This window comes from Nannobrachium achirus (assembly GCF_963921795.1).
Source record: "Nannobrachium achirus genome assembly, chromosome: 15".
NCBI classification, from domain to species: Eukaryota; Metazoa; Chordata; class Actinopteri; order Myctophiformes; family Myctophidae; genus Nannobrachium; species Nannobrachium achirus.
The window spans coordinates 35,327,053-35,347,051 of record NC_137822.1 but is presented as its reverse complement, the minus strand read 5'-3'; the positions used below and the strand labels follow the sequence as shown (position 1 = coordinate 35,347,051).

Sequence of the window (19,999 nt, the reverse complement as noted above, 5' to 3'; positions counted from 1 at the left end):
GGGCAGGCAGGCTGCTGTGTATCCCACTATGTTTTGTGTTTTTCTTTTGTGGGAGTGCAGTGGCGTCAGTTCAGCAAAAGCTAAGGTATGGCAAACATGTCTGATAGATAGATAGATAGATAGATAGATAGATACCTTTATTATCCCAAGGGGGGAAATCAGTTGCCCAGAGGCAACACAGCAGTATAAGGTTATTTACAAAGTTACAGAGAAGTAAGAAAAAGAAAAACAAGAACAGAGTACAGTAAAGAGCAAGGTACATCAAGAGAGGGAACAAATAATATATAAATATATATATACATAAAGTGTCCTTAAAGTGATAGTTCACCTATTTTTGACATAAAGCTGTGTGAATTACTTGCCATTAAAATAGTGGTTACAAATGTATTAATCCATTACCAGAGTCCCGTAGTCAGAGTTCTAGTCAGTTTTAGATGAATATAAAGTAGTTCCGGTGATTTGGCAGGGGCTCATGGCCCAATCATTAAAAATAGATGAATCCACAAAACTAGCTTCATTTGTATTGTTGACCTATTTCTACCAAATAGACCAACTTTCGTTCAACTTTGACCCCTCTGTCACATGGTACTATTTATTGTGTCCAGTATCACTACGCCGCTGCAACGTATTTCCCCAAAACAAGGTGCTTTGCAGGCAGCTGATCAGAACGAAACCTCGCTCTATATGGTAGAAATAGGCCAACAATACAAATGACGCTAGTTTTTTTGGATTCATCTATTTTCAATGATTGGGCCACGCCAAATGGCCCCCACTCCATTGGAACTACTTAATATTCAGTAGAAACTGATTCTGACCGATTAATACATTTTTAACCACTGTTTTAATGGCAAGTATTTCACACAGCTTTATGTCAAAAATAGGTGAACTATCACTTTAAGCACAACAATCAAAATAGTACAGTGTCCCCAGTCATGTTTGCCATACCTTAGCAACAGGCATGATGAATTTATGTTAACAAGTACATTTCATTACATTTTTTCCCCCCCTGTTGCCAAGGTACGGCAGCTTGCCATACCTTGCCATACCCAATTGACGCCTCTGGTGGAGTGCTCAGGGCGAGGCCTAGGCTGAGACACACAGAGGGACAGACAGAGAGCTCTATTGTCATGGCAGAGCAGGCCGTTGGGCACCTCCTCTTTGTGATTGATGAACACTGGAATAGGAGGAAGGGGGAGGGGGATCGGAGGGGGGTTAATTGTTGCTCGGCTGCGTGTGAAACAGTGTGGGGGGGGGGGGGGGGGGGGTCTTCAGGGTCCTTCTGTCCCTCCATAAAGTCTTCTAAGGTTAGGTCCATAGACTCCATACTGGGACTGGGGGGTTGGGGAAGTTTTTTTTGGAGGGGGGGATGTGAGGTGCTATGAATATCCCCCAGCCAGCACAACCCACCCCCAACCACCCCCCCTTTCAGCTCAAAGCTAAAAACGGGCTTCCTAATAAACCTTTTCAGCTCGAAAACCCCAAAAAACTTTCCCAGTACCCCAACCTACAAAAATACAGTATGAATTGATTATTATTTAAAAAAATAATAATAGTAGAGGTTTGGGCCACCTGCCGGCTCCCGTTAGCCAATTTTAATATAGGATGAAATTGTTTTAGTTAATATCTTGAGGAAAAATATATATGGTTTGAAATAATAATAAGCAAATCGTCGTTGTCGGGTGGAAACCTTGTATGTCAAAAATGAATGTCATTTTTTGATATTATAAAAAAAACTATTTAAATAGTGAAAATAGACGATGCGAGGCGTTGTGTGCTTGCTTGTAGATCGTCCATTTTCACTACTTTTGTGCGACACTTTTGTATGATGTAGGGCTTTCATTTATGAAAAAAACACACACAAATTTGGAACTTGGAGATACAAGGTTTCTGCCTGACCGTGACGAGATGTTAATCACTTAAGTTGCGACCCATAAAAATGGGTCGCCCGTGCCCCTCGACAACCGGGTTCCCTGAGCCATTGTTTGTTTGTGAGACGCAGTCAGAGCTGAGATGCAGTGAACAGTCAACCTACATTCAGTGAATGGAGGAGAGGTGATAAGACACCGGGAGGGCCGCTCCCTCAGGTGTGCTGCGCTCGGGGAGGATTCAGTGTCAGCTGCTTCTATTGTCCACACAGCTCCTACATGATGCACCCACTCAGACCTCCACCAGGGACACTGTGAACAACACTGTCCAGATGTGGGTTGTAAACAGCCACTATTAAGTGGTAAAATCTCAATATTTTCGACGTCCCATTAGTCCGACTAAGGGTTAGGTTTTGGGGGGGACTGCCCATAAGTCTGAAGGTTCATTAGTCCGAATTTAGTTAGGGTTACTGAGGTTAAGGTTAGGGTTAGGGTTAGAGTTAGGCATAGTATTCTTAACAAATTCAGACTAATGAACCTTCGGACCAATGCCATGGCACCAAGTTTAGGCATAGTTTTACTGTGGTTAGGGTAAGGGTTAGGTTTAGCCATAGCAGCATTCAGCAGGTTAACATTCACCAGCGTCGGCAGGTTAGCATTTTACCAGGTTAGCATTCACCAGCGTCGGACGAATGTAATGACGAACTTCATAATAACGCTACGCTCCCCTATAAGGAGTATCCAACAACTTACTTATTGTTTTGAGCGGTGCAAACCGCTCCTACGTTTGACTCGGTGTGTGTCTAACGTCATGGAACGTACGCAGAGAATGACATCGCCACAGCTGATGTCACGGACAGAACGGCCCCACCGCACACTTCACATGGGTGTTATTTTTATAGAATAGTTTTAACAACTCACTTTAATAGCTTCAACCCCATCTAAATTCTAGGGGGAACGTTAGCCAAAAATAGCAGATCAACAAGCCCACAACAACGCGGCACGGTAGATGGGCTATTGTTTGAGGTAGACATTTGGTGTAGTAGTACAGAGCCAACTCGGGTCTGTTTTTCCCATGTCTAGACTGTGAGGGTGGTTAAGTGATTAAATGGAACTATCTTCCTTTTTGTTTGGTGTGGAAAAAACGACAGAAAAAAGTATTCGAATTTCTTCTTGAACAACTTGGAAACCGCTTTGGCGATGACGACAACATGCCCAACACGCATTTATGATTGATTGATTGATGGATTTTGTTCTCGCCTGGTCCTTTAGGAACGATGTGCAACATCAACATCGACGACTGTGCGATCAACCCCTGCCACAACGGCGGCACGTGCATCGACGGCGTCAACAGCTACACCTGCCTGTGTCCCGTGGGCTACAACGACCCCACCTGCCTGTCACAGGTGGACGAGTGTGGCAGCAACCCCTGCATCCACGGCCGATGCCACGATCTCGTCAACGGGTGAGAAAATATCCCTTTCTAAGCGTATTATGATCCGCAAGGCCAAGGGCAGTGTTCTGCCCTTAACTCTGGCAGTGTACAAATGGAACCAAATGAACCCCTTAGGGTTCATTGGGTTTATTTGGTTCCATTTGTACACTGTCAGAGTTACCGACTTGAGTGGGTCAATTTGAACCCCCCTAAAGGATCCCACAGAGTCACTTTGAGAACCACTGCGCAAGGGGATGCAAAAATTACAAAGAACCACTTAACGGTGGAGTAAGTGATATTAGTTTTTTGTTGAAATAATTGTTAAATAGCTCTATATTCTGATAGTAGCCATTGATATGCTTTGTTCAGTAACCAGAGGGGGAGAAAAATCTATTGAGTCAGGATGCCTATTTTATCCAATCTTGAGAGAGAACTCATATAAGATACATGAACCAAACCAACATTCAGATTTCATCTCCTTTTAACGGAGAGTTAATAAAAATCTGATAAATGATCTTTGGGGGACATAGCAAATAAACTTTTTCTTCTCATCCCCTTTGTCTCGCAGGTACAAGTGCTTCTGTGACTCTGGCTGGAGCGGAACCAACTGTGACCTCAACAACAACGAGTGCGAGTCCAACCCGTGCATGAACGGCGGAACGTGCAAGGACATGACCAGCGGCTACCACTGTACCTGCAGGCCTGGCTTCACTGGTCAGTGCTCCTAAAGTCTTCCTTTATTTAACCCTCTGTCACCATTCTTCAGTGTGTGTTTGTGGTGGGCAAAACCGTTCATGACGTTCACAGCAACGTTCAGTGGTGCTTCTCTACCGGGTCTCATGCAAAGCTAACATTTTGACTATTTGAAAATAGCAGATCTACAAGCTCGCATTGTGTGCGGCTATTTTCTAAAGATTTTGAAACATTTGAAAACTTCAAATGTTGATGCTTTAAGTCCATTTTGATACCTAATTACCTATACTTTTGTACTTTTACTCAAGTAAATTTGGAATATTTCTACGTTGCCGTATTGATACTTTTACGTAAGTAAAACATTTGAGTACTTTTCCCACCACTGGACTCAGGGAGGCGGAAGGGGAGGAGAGTTGAACGAAAGCGTGAACGTTACATTTTAAGGAAATTAACGAATCGTTCACGTTTTTTTCTTGTGATTGGTTTTCATGAACGAATCACTCATGAACGTGTGTGTGTCTGTGTGGTATTACTGTCATCATCATGTAACACTAACCACAGTGTGTTTTACATCATCATCATCATCATATAGGGCCTAACTGCCAGACTAACATCAACGAGTGCGCGTCCAACCCCTGCCTCAACCAGGGCACCTGCATCGACGACGTGGCCGGATACAAATGCAACTGTCAGCTGCCCTACACTGGTATGACACTTTATTCATTTGCAAAGGCAGCGATTTACCCTCTGGCATTCCAGGGGGTCTCCAGCTAAATGAATGGTCAAATGGAATATATAGCCAATGGAAACTCTGAACAAATGGAAACTCTGCACTCTCAGGCCCCTTTTCCGCCAAAATAACTTTGGTTCTAGAACTGGTTCCGTTCTAGAGTCTTGGAACTGTGGCGCTTTCACAGAACCAGCGGCCATTTTTTTTGTTTCCAGTTCCGAACCAACTTTTAGGGTTGTGAACCAATTCATTTTCAGTGGAAAACACTCTGAACTGGTTCAATATTAGGCAGAGGAGAACAGAACTGAACCCGTTCAACCCTGGTGGAAAAGGGGGGTTTTGGCAGTGTAATTAATGGTGGGTCCTTAAAAAAATAAAAATAAAAAGATCACTGGTCTAGATAACTGCTGACTCGCTTCTTCTATAAAACCAGGCAGGATCTTCCAAAGGTACAATTACCAACACTTATCCTACAGCATGTTATTCTAGAAAACATCTTAGCACCTATAATGGCCATGATGTGCTGTGCTGCAGGGATACATAACACTGTGTGTGTTTTGGAATAACAGGCTCCCCATGCTCTCCATTCCCTAAACTCAGTGGCGTCCTGTTTCCTGTCTGTGATCGCACAATGGCAGGAAACTGGAAGGCCCTTCCTGCTTAGCCAGGTTGCCTTGGAAACGGATAAGGAAGTTGGATGGAAACTGTGGGCTTTAAAAAATCTGTGTCACTACTCTGAAAGATAGGGAAATAGAAACAAATTGAGCCTAGTTGCTGACTCATGTTATTTGTGTTGTGAAGGATACAATTCTTCTCAGCAGTGATTCGTGCTCCACCCAGTGGACATACTGTGTAACAGCAGCAGGTGTTGACCCGTTTACTGTTTGCGTCCCCAGGTGAGAACTGTGAGGTTCTGTTGGCACCATGCAGTCCCAGACCCTGTAAGAACGGAGGAGTTTGTAAGGAGGCTGAGGACTACCAGAGCTTCTCCTGCATCTGTCCAGAGGGCTGGCAAGGTTAGTGAAATCAGTAATGTAAAATTGTATTATTTTTTTGTGTTCATTCACTATGAACCTTTATATTAAATGGAAATGTTAATTGTTATGTAGAAAGGATGGGCATAAATAAGCATTGAGCTTCAGCCTATGCCTTTTCGATCAGCCAGAAATCATTGGATTGAAGTGTGGAATGAACTAAACTAAACTAAAAACTAAGGTATCCATTTATCCATCAACATGTTAGTCCCCACTGTCTGGCTCTTCATATTGTATAATAACAATGCATTCATACAAAAGAAGTCTGACCGATCTCGTGGCTCTCTTTCACGTCTCCAGGTCAAACCTGTGAGATCGACATCAACGAGTGCGTGAAGAGCCCGTGCCGTAACGGCGCCACCTGCCTCAACACCGTGGGCAGCTACCAATGCAGGTGCATGCTGGGATACACGGGACAGAAGTGCGAGACGGACGTCGACGACTGCAGACCAAGTAAGCCATCGATGAGATCTGCGTACAACACTGCTGCATACTATGTTTGGAACGGCCTCGTTTTTACCTCTGACCTAATGTCTAGAATCATAACTTATTCCACTCTTTTCACTCCTTCAGACCCTTGCAGCAACGGAGGCCTGTGCAGGGACAGCGTGAACGGCTTTGTGTGCTCCTGCCCGCCGGGCTTCCGTGGAGACCGCTGTGAGCAGGACATCAACGAGTGCGAGAGCGACCCCTGCAAGAACGGAGCCAACTGCACAGACTGTGTCAACAGCTACACCTGCACCTGCACCCCCGGGTTCAGCGGGATCAACTGTGAGATCAACACCAACGACTGCACCGAAAGGTACTAGTGCATCTCGTCTAGACTAATGCTTACCGTGTGTCGGATTAAATGCTCCGGCACGGTGGATGTTTAGAGCCTGGTCGATGGCAGATCCTTGGGTCCGATGCCAATTGTGATTTTGGAGAGTCCTAATGGGAGGAGGAGGGGAATCAGTAGTGCTAGTCGGATGTTTGTCACTGCTGGAGTGAGGGCTTTTAAAGCACTTTTAAGAAATGTGATGTTCAAGTTCATGCAACGGCTGGATGTATCGGCAAACAGTGTCATTGTGGCGCTCTCAAGCAAGCCCCGTAATGAGTAGTTCACGCTATACATCCAGACTACGGGTGCACTGGCTAAAACAATGTTAAATTTTCGTAATGATTTGTATTGCCTATCGTAGTGTTTCTTTCTCCGCTAATAAAGATCGAATTTGAGAATAATTCACTTAAAAGCAAAAGATGACAACTTACAAAATGCCCAAAAGAGAGATCCCCACTTGAAAGTAGTTAGACACTTCAGGCTGCATAATTGCTGATACTGGTGTCATCAAAAAAGCCAAATAAATGGCCGATATACCGACCAGACCAAAATATCAGCCAGGCTCTACATTAGATTATGCTCAGCACAGTGGTTATTGCCAGTGTTCGTGGAGGCTGAATTGTCAACCATGGACTAACAATCGCTGTATGTGTATTCTTGTCTTGGTGTTTCTGTAGCTCTTGCTTCAACGGTGGCACCTGTGTGGACGGCATCAATGCCTTCACCTGCCTCTGTCTGCCTGGTTTCACCGGCAGCCATTGCCAAGATGACATCAACGAGTGTGACTCTCATCCCTGCATCAACGGAGGGACCTGCCTGGACAGCTATGGGACCTACAAGTGCACCTGTCCTCACGGTTACACCGGAGTCAACTGCCAGGTAGGAGAATAGTCTGCCATGAGAGCCTTCAGCAATGTCATTATGGCGAAATGTCAGTGGTGGAAAGCATCTATAGGTGCATTTACTCCAAGTGCTGCACCTGGGTACCATTTTTGATGCATTTTTACTTCACTGGAGTATTTCTAATTTTCTATACTTTTACTTCTACTCCACTACACGTCAGAGAGGCACATATTGTACTTTTACTACACTTCAGTTATTTTAACAGGCTAGTTACTTTGTAGATTAGGATTATTATTACGAAACATAAACTAACCACTATTTTAAGTATTTGTAACTTACAAAATGGGACATTTCTGTGTAATGAGCACTTTTACTTTTGGTACTCTTCAGTATATTTGCCAATTTTTACTTCTACGTATTTCTAAATTGTGGTATTGATACTTTCACTTAAGTGAAGAAAAAAAAGTGATTACTTCTTACATCACTGCGAAATGCAGGTATTCGTCCATGACCTGAGTTGTTGTAGTGGAAATAGCTGATCTACAAGCTCACAACGCACCGCATCGCTACACGTTGTGAGCTTGTAGATCTGCTATTTCCACTATGCTTCTCTGTGAAAAGCAGGCACAGGGAGGCTGTGCGGCTCTGTGTTGATGTTCTAGTGGATTTTTTTTAACATGTGTTTGCGGGATCTTCCACAGAACCTTGTGCGCTGGTGTGATTCGTCCCCCTGTAAGAACGGAGGTTCTTGCTGGCAGCAGGGCGCCTCCTACACCTGCCAGTGCCAGACGGGTTGGACCGGTCTCTACTGCGACGTCCCCAGTGTGTCCTGCGAGGTGGCTGCCAAACGGCAAGGTACGGAAAACTCACCTCAAACACTTTGTCTGCAATGTGGTGTTAAGTTCTCTACACCAGTGTTTCTCAAACGTTCACATTTCAAGGTCTCCCCTTAACTCTGACAGTGTACAAATGGAACCTAATGGACCTGTTAGGGTCCATTTGTACACGGTCAGAGTTATAGACTTGTATGGTTACATTTAGACCCCCTAAAGGAACCCACAGAGTCCCTGGAATCCACTTTGAGAACCACTGCTCTACACACACAACCTAGTTCCAAATGAACATTTCTCACTTTATCACAGAGGAATAATAATAACTTGGGGATGTACTCATGATACAAACAAATATATATAAATATAAAAATATAAAAAAACAGATACAATAAACATATATTTTCAGGCGAATTAATTGCACACAATAAAACACAAGTAATATTAGTCACATCCATGTATCGTATGGGTTGTAGCCAGGTGGGGTAAAGGAAATTAATTCTGTGCGTCTCCAGTATATTTATGTCACTGGTTCTCAAAGTGTTGCCCTATTTTATACCTTGGCTATTGTTTTCTAGTATTGCTATTGAACATTTTAAACAATGATCCTCAGCCATATACAATTAGCCTATACACATCAAATTATTGGGTCCTTAAAAAAAGAAAAACGTCTTTGAGGGCTACCGATCTATGTACCTAACTCCTACATCTTGGTCTTGGTTCTTCTATAGGAGTGGAGGTGGTTCATCTGTGCAGGAACTCAGGACAGTGCCTGGACGCTGGGAACACCCACTACTGCCGCTGCCAGGCGGGCTACACGGGCAGCTACTGTCAGGAGCAGGTGGACGAGTGTTCGCCCAACCCCTGCCAGAACGGAGCCACCTGCACCGACTACCTGGGAGGCTACAGCTGTGAGGTACGTCGCACGCTTGGCCGCAAACCGACTAAATCTGAAAATGTTTCGTGCCAGGGGAAAAATATTTGCCACATTTTCAAACACTTCAAATATGTTAAAATATGTGCATGTCCCTATGTGCAACATATTAATGCTCTTGTCTTCACCCCCCCATCAGTGTGTCCCCGGCTATCATGGTGTGAACTGTTCCAAGGAGATCAACGAGTGTCACTCCCAGCCGTGCCAGAACGGAGGCACCTGCATCGACCTGGTCAACACCTACAAGTGCTCCTGTCCCCGAGGAACACAAGGTAGGCCCATACTGTACACACAGCACACGTTAGGCATGGAACCATTCACCCTAAAACCATTCAAATCCATTCAAACTGGTGCCAATTGAAATCGATTGAGGGGTGAATTGTTAAAAAGAAGAGTTTTCAGTAATTTGCTACTGTATTGAAAAGAGAATAAGCTAAAACACAGTATTGTAAAAAAAAATAATAATAATAAAAGCGAAGACAATACTGGATTTGTGTAAGAGAAATAATAAATAATAGTTTTTTCAGGTCATTTGTCTGGAAAATGTAATAATAAATTGTATCGTGAACCCAGTATCGTGAACTGTTACATGCCTAGTAACAATGCTATCTTCACTGTAGTGTCATAGAGCTATCATAGCATCATAATAACGTAGAGCATTAATTTACGCTTCCCCCAGGTGTCCACTGTGAGATCAACCTCGACGACTGCAACCCCTCCACGGACCCGCAGACCAACGAGCCCAAGTGTTTCAACAACGGCCGCTGCGTGGACCGCCTTGGCGGCTACCAGTGCGTGTGCCCGCCGGGCTACGTGGGCGAGCGCTGCGAGGGCGACGTCAACGAGTGCCTCTCGGACCCCTGCGACCCCCGGGGCTCCTACAACTGCATCCAGCTGACAAACAGCTACCGCTGCGAGTGCCGCGCCGGATATACGGGTACGCACTGCTGTCTCAGACTTGTTACAGAGTTGACAATTAATTCTCACACTTAATAACTGCGACTATGGATTTTTATTGTGTATTGAACATTAGGAACATATGAATGCAAAATACATTTTTGTTTGTCTTTTAGGCTTTGTAAAAGGAAAAAATGTATGGGGGAGATATGTCAAATAACAGAAATTTACAAAGAAATTACTGACATTGATTTTTTCCAAAAAAGATGCGTTAGATAGCTTTATTGAAGTTTATTGAAAAAAGTCTGGCACAGGATAAAATCCTCTACGCCAGACTCACAATATAAATATTTATTTAAAAAGATTCGACATGCTTTCACAATAGCTATTTAATGCTTTTTTATGTACCAGTATGTACATTTTACAACATAGAAAAGATTATGACGATTATAGCAACTACATAGGGATGCACCATGACCATCTACAACACGCACATGTACGTAAACACCTTGATTTTGTTTACCACACTTACCTGACATTATGTGACGTCTCTCTAGGTCAACGCTGTGATAAAGTGTTTGATGGGTGTAAAGGCAGACCCTGTCGAAATGGAGGAACTTGTGCTGTCGCCGGTAACACACCTCACGGTTTCATCTGCAAATGTCCACCCGTAAGTAATTTAACCTGTAACCCTAAACTGTATAACGTATTCATGCACCCGTTGTTGTTTTATATATCATCGCTGGATTGTTGATGTCCAAAACCTGTATTTTTTTTAGGAAATCCAGCAGATCCATCGTAGTTATTATTTAGTCACAAGCTTGTTGATACTTTGGCGTCAATATTTTAGGCATAATTATGTGAAAATCTAACAATTTCTAAATCTTACAAAAGTATAAAAAAATAGTCTATCTACAAGCTCACAACATGTCACGATGCAACATGTTTTGAATTGCCTATTTTCACTACTTTTGTTCGACACTTGTAATGACAAAGTTATAAAAATAGGGCATTCATTTATGGAGAAAGAAACAACACAGACATATAAATAGAAGGTACTTTAGAAGGTAGAATGTACCACAACTTAATTCTGCTTGACTGCAACCATATTTAAATAGGGCCTGTGTGTGTATTTGACCATGTTTAAACATCCGAACCGACAACTAACCACTGTACACTCCTCCACTGTCTTGTTTCTTTAGGGTTTCACTGGCTCGTCGTGCGAGTACGACTCTCGCTCCTGCGGCAGCCTGAGCTGCCGGAACGGAGGGACGTGCGTGTCGGGCCACCTGAGCTCGCGCTGCCTGTGTCCCGCCGCCTTCACCGGGCCCGAGTGCCAGACCCCCACGGACAGCCCCTGCAACTCCAGCCCCTGCTACAACGGAGGCACCTGTCAGGTCATACCGGACGCGCCCTTCTTCCACTGCGGCTGCCCCAGCAACTTCAACGGCCTGCTCTGTCACATCCTGGACTACTCCTTCCCCGGAGGGTTCGGCCGCGACATCACCCCGCCCCCGGAGGTTGAGGTGAGCTGCGAGATAGCCCAGTGCGACGAGTGGGCGGGCAACCACATCTGCGACTCGCTGTGCAACAACCACGCCTGCGGCTGGGACGGCGGCGACTGCTCGCTCAACTTCGACGACCCGTGGCAGAACTGCTCGGCGGCGCTGCAGTGCTGGCGCTACTTCAACGACGGCAAGTGCGACGAGCAGTGCAACAACCCCGGCTGCCTGTACGACGGCTTCGACTGCCAGGGACAGGAGGGACAGTGCAAGTAAGTTTACACTTCTACCGAAATCAGAGCAGAACGAACGACTGGTTGTTCACCCCAAAATGCCTTCTATTGATTACTCACGCCATGGCATGGAGACTTGAGTTCAATAATATTTTTTTGAATTTGTTGCATTCCTTAGACAAAAAAATATATTTTAGTAAATGTATCCCCATTGATTCCGGATGGGAACCCAAATGCATTACTCCCCATCCGGGTCCCCATCCAGAAACAATGTGGGTACATTTACTAGGAATGCGACAAATACAAAAACATATTATTGAACCAAAGTCTCCATGTGCGTGAGTTATCAATATCAAAATCATTTTGGGGGTAAACTACTCCTTTAAGACCTGAGCATTTGTTTTCTAATTTATGGATTTTATTTGATTTTCATTTTATTTCTTCATGAAATTACTGAATTAGTGCATTTTTAATTCATGAAAATCTTAGCTTTTTTGGGAATGTTTTTTTTTTGTTTTGAAATAAATAAAAACAAAGAATTAGGGGACCCATGCATAAAAATGCATCCGCCTCGACCCAGTGTTTGGGAGCCAGTGGTTTAACATAGTCTTTGTGTTCCCCTCAGCCCACTGTACGACCAGTACTGCAAGGACCACTACGCCGACGGCCACTGCGACCAGGGCTGCAACAACGCCGAGTGCGAGTGGGACGGCCTGGACTGCGCCGACAACATGCCGGAGAAGCTGGCGGACGGACACCTGGTGCTGGTGGTCCACATCCCGCCGGAGACCCTCCGCAACGGCTCCGCCTCCTTCCTGCGCGAGCTCAGCAGCGTGCTGCACACCAACGTGGTGTTCCGCCGCGACGCCAAGGGCGAGCCCATGATCTTCCCCTACTACGGCAGCGAGCAGGAGCTGGCCAAGCACAACGTCAAGCGCTCCACGGAGGGATGGCCCGAGTGGGCGGCCATGCCCTCCAGCCTCATGGGTCAGGTGACGGAGGGAGTGTCGTCCATGATCTCCGCCCCGCGGAAGCGCAGAGAGCTGGAGGTTAAAGGGTAGGTTACCACTGTTGGCTCAACTCAACTAGATAACTCTATTACCTTATGATATTTCTAACCGAGTTTAATATATATATATTTTTTGTATTTGTCGAATTCCTAAGACAATATATATATATATATATAGATTGATTCCGGATGGAGACCCAAATGCATTTGGGTACCCATCCGGAATCAATGGGGGTAAATTTATTGTAATCAAATTATTGTGATTTGTCTCAAATAAAAAAAAATATATTATTGAACTCAAGTCTCCATGGCGTGAGTAATCAATAGAAAAAAGGTCATTTAGGGGGAACTACTCCTTTAACCATATTAGCCCTGGCAACCCTGTTTTGGACAGGAAACATTTCAAGGTTTTTCAGGAATGTTTCAAAATCTTCAAAGTTTATTTATTTTCTTTAACAGTAGATTTACATGTGCAACAGACCTCGCACATTGACTATTTCTAAATAGCCTAAGTATAAAAAGTATAGAATGGGGCTCAAGTAGCTGTAACCGTAGCTGTAACCGTGTCCCAAGGAATCGGGACTGCACAGCAAGAAGACTTGGATGATAACCAGTGTTTTATGTTTTTTCCTTGGACAGGTCTGTGGTCTACCTGGAGATCGACAACCGCCAGTGTTACCAACAGTCCACCGAGTGCTTCCAGAGTGCCACGGACGTGGCCGCGTTCCTCGGAGCGCTGGCCTCCAGTGGGAACCTCAACGTCCCCTACATCGAAGCCGTCACCAGTAAGTCCCCTCATTCATCCTCTTACTTATTATTAACCCCATTGAGACCTGAGGCCCATTCCACAGATGCCTTCTATATCGCTAGTTCACACACTGGTACAAAAATGGCAGATGTACAAGCTCGTAGCGTGGCTGCTATTTTTGAATAGCCAGTGCAAAAATCGAAAAATTACACAGCTGCTTTCCTGGTTTTAATGGGGTTTAACGACAGGTCACTAAGACAGGGATCAATCTAAATGCTGGAAATTGTTCAAAACAGTATCGATGTTATAATTTGGCATTCTCACACATAATAAACCAGTTATATAAAATGTTTTAAGCAACTGGTATTGTCTAGTATGGACTAGTATGTAAATATCTAAAAAAAAACGTTGTTGTCCCTTATCTGTTGCCCTACCTTCCAACATTTGACGTGTGATATACAGTATATTTATATAAAGTGATTCTATGCAACCCATTCTGACACTGGGTTCTTCTCCAGGTGTGCGGCCTCCTACGACCTCCCACGAGCTCTATCCCATGTACGTGGTGTTCCTCGGCCTGGCCGCCCTGGGCTTCGTTTGTCTCGGTGTCCTCGTGAACCGCAAGCGGCGCCGCGAGCAAGGCCAGCTCTGGTTCCCCGAGGGATTCAAAGTGTCCGAGCCCAGCAAGAAGAAACGCAGAGAGCCCGTGGGAGAGGATTCCGTCGGACTGAAGTAAGCACCAAAGACTTGTTGGTTTGACTAGTGTTTAAAGTTACGGTCAGTTTGGTTGTTCTCAAAATGTACGAGGACTGAGGCGAATGTTGTATGTATGACTTACCTTTCATCTCCTATCGTCATCAGGCCTATGAAAATCTCTGATATTAACCTGATGGACGACAATCAAAACGAGTGGGGTGAAGAGGACCCGGAATCTAGACGCTTTAGGGTAAGATTGATGAGATTCCGTATGCTTGCAGGGGTTGACACTAAGGTCTCAGAGGCACTTGCCCGTCGGGCAAGTACAGGTCATGTTCTACTTGCCCAAAGATCATGCCCACGCTTGAAAAGTAAATCGAATTGTCCATTATAAAATGATAGGTAAAATTTGAATTACTGTTCAAATTAACACTTATTTTGTTTTACTTTCTGAGACTGCGATATAAAAATGTCATACCTACATTTTTCTCTCCAAATTCCTACATATCTGATTGAATATGACTATGGGTTCACACCTATTTTATATTTTTAAGTGTAGCAACAGTGAAAAACAGCACATTAGAGGGTAAACAGTGCTCTTATTTTATATTCCACAGATCAGAAAACAGAGCGCTCTGGCCACGTTCAGGTGTTTAGACAGATATCTCGTCTTGTGTTTATAGACGGTTGCACACCCGCTATCGGGCAATCTGAAAGTAAACTCCACCTGCCAGAAAGTTTTATTTACCTGCCGGGGGCCGGTGGGCAAGCCTTCGTGTCAATGCCTGTGCTTGAATATACAGTGATTCACCCCGAGGGGAGCCATCAATCCTCACATTTCTTGTACTGACAGGAGATTTGCTTGACGTTTCAGTTTGAGGAGCAGGCCATGTTGGACCTGCGGGACCACAAGGACCACAGGAAATGGACTCAGCAGCATCTGGACGCGGCGGATCTTCGCCTAGCGTCCATCGCGCCCACCCCGCCTCAGGGAGAGATCGAAAACGACTGCATGGACGTGAATGTCAGAGGACCTGGTGAGTTAGGCTACACCACCTCCTCCATATTTCCAAAAGACGTCTTTTTTCTGCCTATAATGACATGCCCAAAATACTGGTACGTATGCCAGAGTGAAAGTGGTTAATGTGGTACTTTCGTGGCTGTACGTATCACCAAACCAAATACTGAAACAATATTCCTTACTGTCATACAGAGACTGCCACCGTAGTAGATATTATGAAGCAATGCTAATAAACAAACCTCCTGTAATGGGATGCAGCAAGTATAGATGTTATTTATGAATGACTTCTACATTGTGTTTATGTTGTGTACACAATGGTGGCCCAGTCAGTGTTCCAAACTGACACTGTCCACAGTAGGGATTGGATGATATGAAAATGTCATATCACGATTATTGTGACAAAAGAAATCGCGATAATCTAAATCCATTATCCTGGGGCAGGAACATTTGCCAAAAAATAGCCGATCTACAAGCTTGCAACTCGTCGACGTGCATTGAGCTTGTAGATCGGCTATTTTTTGGCAAAGACAATTGATAGAGAGTGAAAAAAAGACTAGCAAGTACGTATATTATAAGTACCTTTTTTACCAATAATAGAGGCTTTAAGTGGTACCGGATATGCAGCTCGGCAAATAAAAGGTGAATTGATCCCAGTGCATGACGGAGGACGATATCACGATACTATTATCGTGAGTGTTTTTTTTATCACGATAAACGATAACATCGCTTATCGTCCCATCCCTAGTCCACAGTTTTCCTAACACAGATCTGTCCTTTTCTTCTTCCCTCGTTCAGACGGTTTCACTCCCCTGATGATCGCGTCGTGCAGCGGCGGCGGGCTGGAGACGGGCCACAGCGAGGAGGAGGAGGACCCCTCGGCGGAGATCATCTCGGACTTCATCTACCAGGGCGCCAACCTGCACAACCAGACGGACCGCACAGGCGAGACCGCGCTGCACCTGGCTGCCCGCTACGCCCGCTCCGACGCCGCCAAGCGCCTGCTGGAGTCCAGCGCCGACGCCAACGTCCAGGACAACATGGGCCGCACGCCGCTGCACGCCGCCGTGGCCGCCGACGCACAGGGAGTCTTCCAGGTAATTACATTTCACTACCAGGCCCAAGAAACATACTCGTGTCAACTGAAACTAAACTAATACAAAACGTACAGGGTGGGTTTGTACGCTTTCTTTTCTTTTTCCTTTCGATTTTTTTACCCATTTAGACCTGAAAAGATCTTCTAGATCCTAACAGTTTTCTGAAAAACCTATGTTTCTATGTCAGTGGTTCGCAAACGTATTCATGTCAAGGACCCCCTATAATTATATGTATTTGACCACGGACCCCTGTCTGAAAATATTTAGTTCCAGGGACCAAGAGAAAGGAGGATTTGCGTTACAAATGTCTGCTTTAAAAAATATATATACATTTAAGATTTAAGATTTTTCAAAAATGAAGAAATCTGATCATATTGGAACTGGAACAGTATAACATTGGAGCAGATGATTGCTCTGGGCAGGGTTCTCTCCCATGATTGGATAAAAGTGGTATCCCTTCCTGAAAAAAACTAAAAGTTTAAAGTGCTAAAGGCCTTGCATTTATAAAACCTACTCAACATACATGTTGTGCATGCATACATTTTTGAGCCTGTTAAACAAAACCGTCGTGATTTTTACAGATTTTGATCCGGAACCGTGCCACCGACCTTGACGCCCGAATGCATGACGGGACGACGCCACTGATTCTAGCCGCCCGATTGGCTGTTGAAGGCATGGAGGAGGAGCTGCTCAACTGTCACGCTGATGCTAACGCCGTCGACGACTCTGGTAGGCTGCAGTTCTGGCTCACTTCCACTCGTCTTATCTACCATCGATCCATGAAAGTGCCTCAAACACAGGAATGTGCTGCATTGTTTATATTAACCCGTATGTTGTACATTTCTCTTCCTCAGGTAAATCTGCACTTCACTGGGCAGCGGCTGTAAACAACGTGGAGGCTGCCGTGGTGTTATTGAAGAACGGCGCCAACAAGGACATGCAAAACAACAAGGTGAGGATAGCTGTCACATCACTGACCGCATGCCACACACAGTGGTCTAGTGGGTATTTTGTACTGGAGTATTTTTACTTCTACTCCACTACCATCTCAGAGGCAAATATTGTAATTTTACTCTACTGCAATTATTTGCAAACTTTAGTTACTACAGTATGTAGATTTGTATTATCATTACAAAACATAAACTAACCACGTCAGCCCTATATACAAAACAATTATAATACAGAAAATAGCAGATCTACAAGCTCATGACGCATTGTGAGCTTGTAGATCTGAAAATTTGAAATGGCATGTTCTGCACACTGGTACTTCCAAGTGACTTTTGACACCAATACTTTTGTAATTTTACTCAAGTAAATTTTGATTACCCGACTTTTACTTGTAACAGATGATTTCCATATTGCAGTATTGATACTTTTACTTTAGTAAAGAATGTGAGTTATTTTAGCTCACAGCAGTGTCTCTGGTGTACTCATCACGTTGTCTTGTCTGTCGTTTTTCAGGAGGAGACGCCGCTGTTCTTGGCCGCCCGGGAAGGCAGCTACGAGACGGCCAAGGTCCTGCTGGAGCACTTTGCCAACCGCGAGATCACTGACCACCTGGACCGGCTGCCCCGGGACATCGCCCAGGAGCGCATGCACCACGACATCGTGCGCCTGCTGGACGAATACAACCTGGTGAGGAGCCCCGGGCTCCACAGCGGCATCCTGAGCTCCTCCAGCCTCTCCCCTCCCCTCTGCTCCCCCAACGGCTACCTCGGCAACCTCAAGCCCACCCTCGCCGCCAAGAAGGTCCGCGGGAAAGGAGGCAAGGACGGAGGCAAGGAGATCCGGGTGAAGAAGAAGAAGTCTCTGGACGGGGGGAAGGGGAATAACCTGTTGGACACCTCGGGCGTTCTCTCTCCCGTCGACTCCCTGGAGTCCCCCCACGGGTACATGTCGGACGTGGCTTCCCCGCAGATGACGTCGCCCTTCCAGCAGTCCCCGCCGCCCATGTCTCTCAATCATTTGCAGGGCAACGGGGACTCCCATAACATGAGCCAGATGAGTATGGGCAAAGGTATGTCCTTCGATCCCAACCCGCCCCGGCTCTCCCACCTGCCGGTGTCCACCAGCCCGGGCAGCCAGCAGGGCACCACGTCCATCGGAGGCCAGTGCGACTGGATATCCAGGCTGCACGCGGGTCTCGGACAGCACGGCACCTTCAACCAGGGCCCGTCCATGGGCCACAACATGATGGGCCCGCTCCACGGCGTCCCCACCGCCACGCTGTCCCAGATCATGGGCTACCAGGGCCTGCAGACCAGCCACCTGGGCACGTCTCCGCACCTGATCCAGCAGCAACAGGCTCACAGCAGGCAGCTCCAGCACCAGAGCTCCAACTCGGCGACCGCCGGACAGCAGACCCTGAACCAGAGTTACCTCAGCATGGAGCTGAGTGGCTCTGACATGCAGCAGAACGGCTCGGGCCACCATCACCAGTCCATTCACACCATCATGCCCCAAGAGACTCAGATCCTCGGCAACCAGTTCCTCACCCCGCCCTCCCAACACAGTTACTCAGGACCCATGGACAGCAACACGCCCAATCATCAGCTACAGATTCCCGACCACCCTTTTCTAACTCCCTCCCCCGGCTCCCCTGACCAATGGTCCAGCTCGTCCCCACATTCCAACATGTCCGATTGGTCAGAAGGGATTTCCAGTCCTCCCACTAGCATCCATTCTCAGATGAATCTCATCCCGGACCAGTTCAAGTAAAGACATAACAGAGGAATGGAAGAACTATAATTCAATGAAAAGGAATATATGTAAAAAAAAACTGACTTTATAAAGAGGACAAGAGCGACAAACCTGACTGAAGATTTTCCAGTTTATCATCAATATTGTTTTCTCTCTTTTTTCTTTTTTTTACTAACGAAAAGAAAATGTTTTAGTAATTTTGTATTTATTTATGTACTGTTTTTTGACATGGAAGTTTAAGAAAGATGCTTTTATATTTATGTTATTTTTTTATTTTCGGTTGTGTATGGGGAGATTAGTAATGGGTTGACCGGAGTGTATATCACAAAGAGGCTCCAAGATGTGTAAACACTGGCTATTTAAGTTTAACGTTTTAAATTGGGATTGCGTTGTCTGTATTATTGTTTGTACAAAGATTTTTTTTTCTCCCCAAAAAACTTTTATAGATTGTTTTGTTATTAAAAGTTTCAGTATTAAGCGATTAGATTTTTAACATTTATCTTCTTGATTGAAGCTGGTTTGTTATTGAACAACATTTCACAGAGTCTTATCACTGGGTCTGTTAAAGAGGATAATGGCATTCCCAAAATGTCTTTAATGTAATGTTGCTTGCTACACCCTTTATGCATAATGTATGCCCTGTCATATATATGCACCGAAAATAGCAGATCTACATGCTCAACTTGTACATCTGCTATTTTCACCCATGTCACGCGTTACTCTCTTGACGTAATTGGGCAAAAAGGTAACAGGGTTCAAGGTTTTTACACTGGGAATGTGGGACCAGATTTCACAATCAGTTTTATTATTATTATTTTTATTTTATCAAAACACACAGCATATTATGCAATGTCCCTCATTATTTAAGAGTTCCTCTAAATAGAAATAAACAGAGGGTGCATGCAAAATCACAAC

General features: G+C 45.0%; 1 protein-coding gene across 1 annotated transcript in view; it reads left to right on the top strand.

Annotated features, from left to right (window-relative positions):
• LOC308298920 (neurogenic locus notch homolog protein 1-like) overlaps positions 1–19,190 on the top strand; it is a 47,774-nt gene extending 28,584 nt beyond the window's left edge. The window contains exons 14-35 of the mRNA XM_080742613.1: positions 3,138–3,330; positions 3,869–4,014; positions 4,586–4,699; positions 5,620–5,739; positions 6,058–6,210; positions 6,331–6,559; positions 7,255–7,456; positions 8,122–8,275; positions 8,982–9,166; positions 9,324–9,456; positions 9,864–10,121; positions 10,639–10,751; positions 11,284–11,855; positions 12,442–12,873; positions 13,465–13,610; positions 14,092–14,305; positions 14,435–14,519; positions 15,144–15,306; positions 16,086–16,384; positions 16,966–17,113; positions 17,239–17,336; positions 17,846–19,190. Coding sequence (XP_080598739.1) covers positions 3,138–3,330; positions 3,869–4,014; positions 4,586–4,699; positions 5,620–5,739; positions 6,058–6,210; positions 6,331–6,559; positions 7,255–7,456; positions 8,122–8,275; positions 8,982–9,166; positions 9,324–9,456; positions 9,864–10,121; positions 10,639–10,751; positions 11,284–11,855; positions 12,442–12,873; positions 13,465–13,610; positions 14,092–14,305; positions 14,435–14,519; positions 15,144–15,306; positions 16,086–16,384; positions 16,966–17,113; positions 17,239–17,336; positions 17,846–19,102 — 5,414 coding nt within the window. The 3' untranslated portion in view covers positions 19,103–19,190. The remainder of the gene's footprint in view (positions 1–3,137; positions 3,331–3,868; positions 4,015–4,585; positions 4,700–5,619; positions 5,740–6,057; positions 6,211–6,330; positions 6,560–7,254; positions 7,457–8,121; positions 8,276–8,981; positions 9,167–9,323; positions 9,457–9,863; positions 10,122–10,638; positions 10,752–11,283; positions 11,856–12,441; positions 12,874–13,464; positions 13,611–14,091; positions 14,306–14,434; positions 14,520–15,143; positions 15,307–16,085; positions 16,385–16,965; positions 17,114–17,238; positions 17,337–17,845) is intronic.
• Positions 19,191–19,999: the final 809 nt, after the last annotated feature.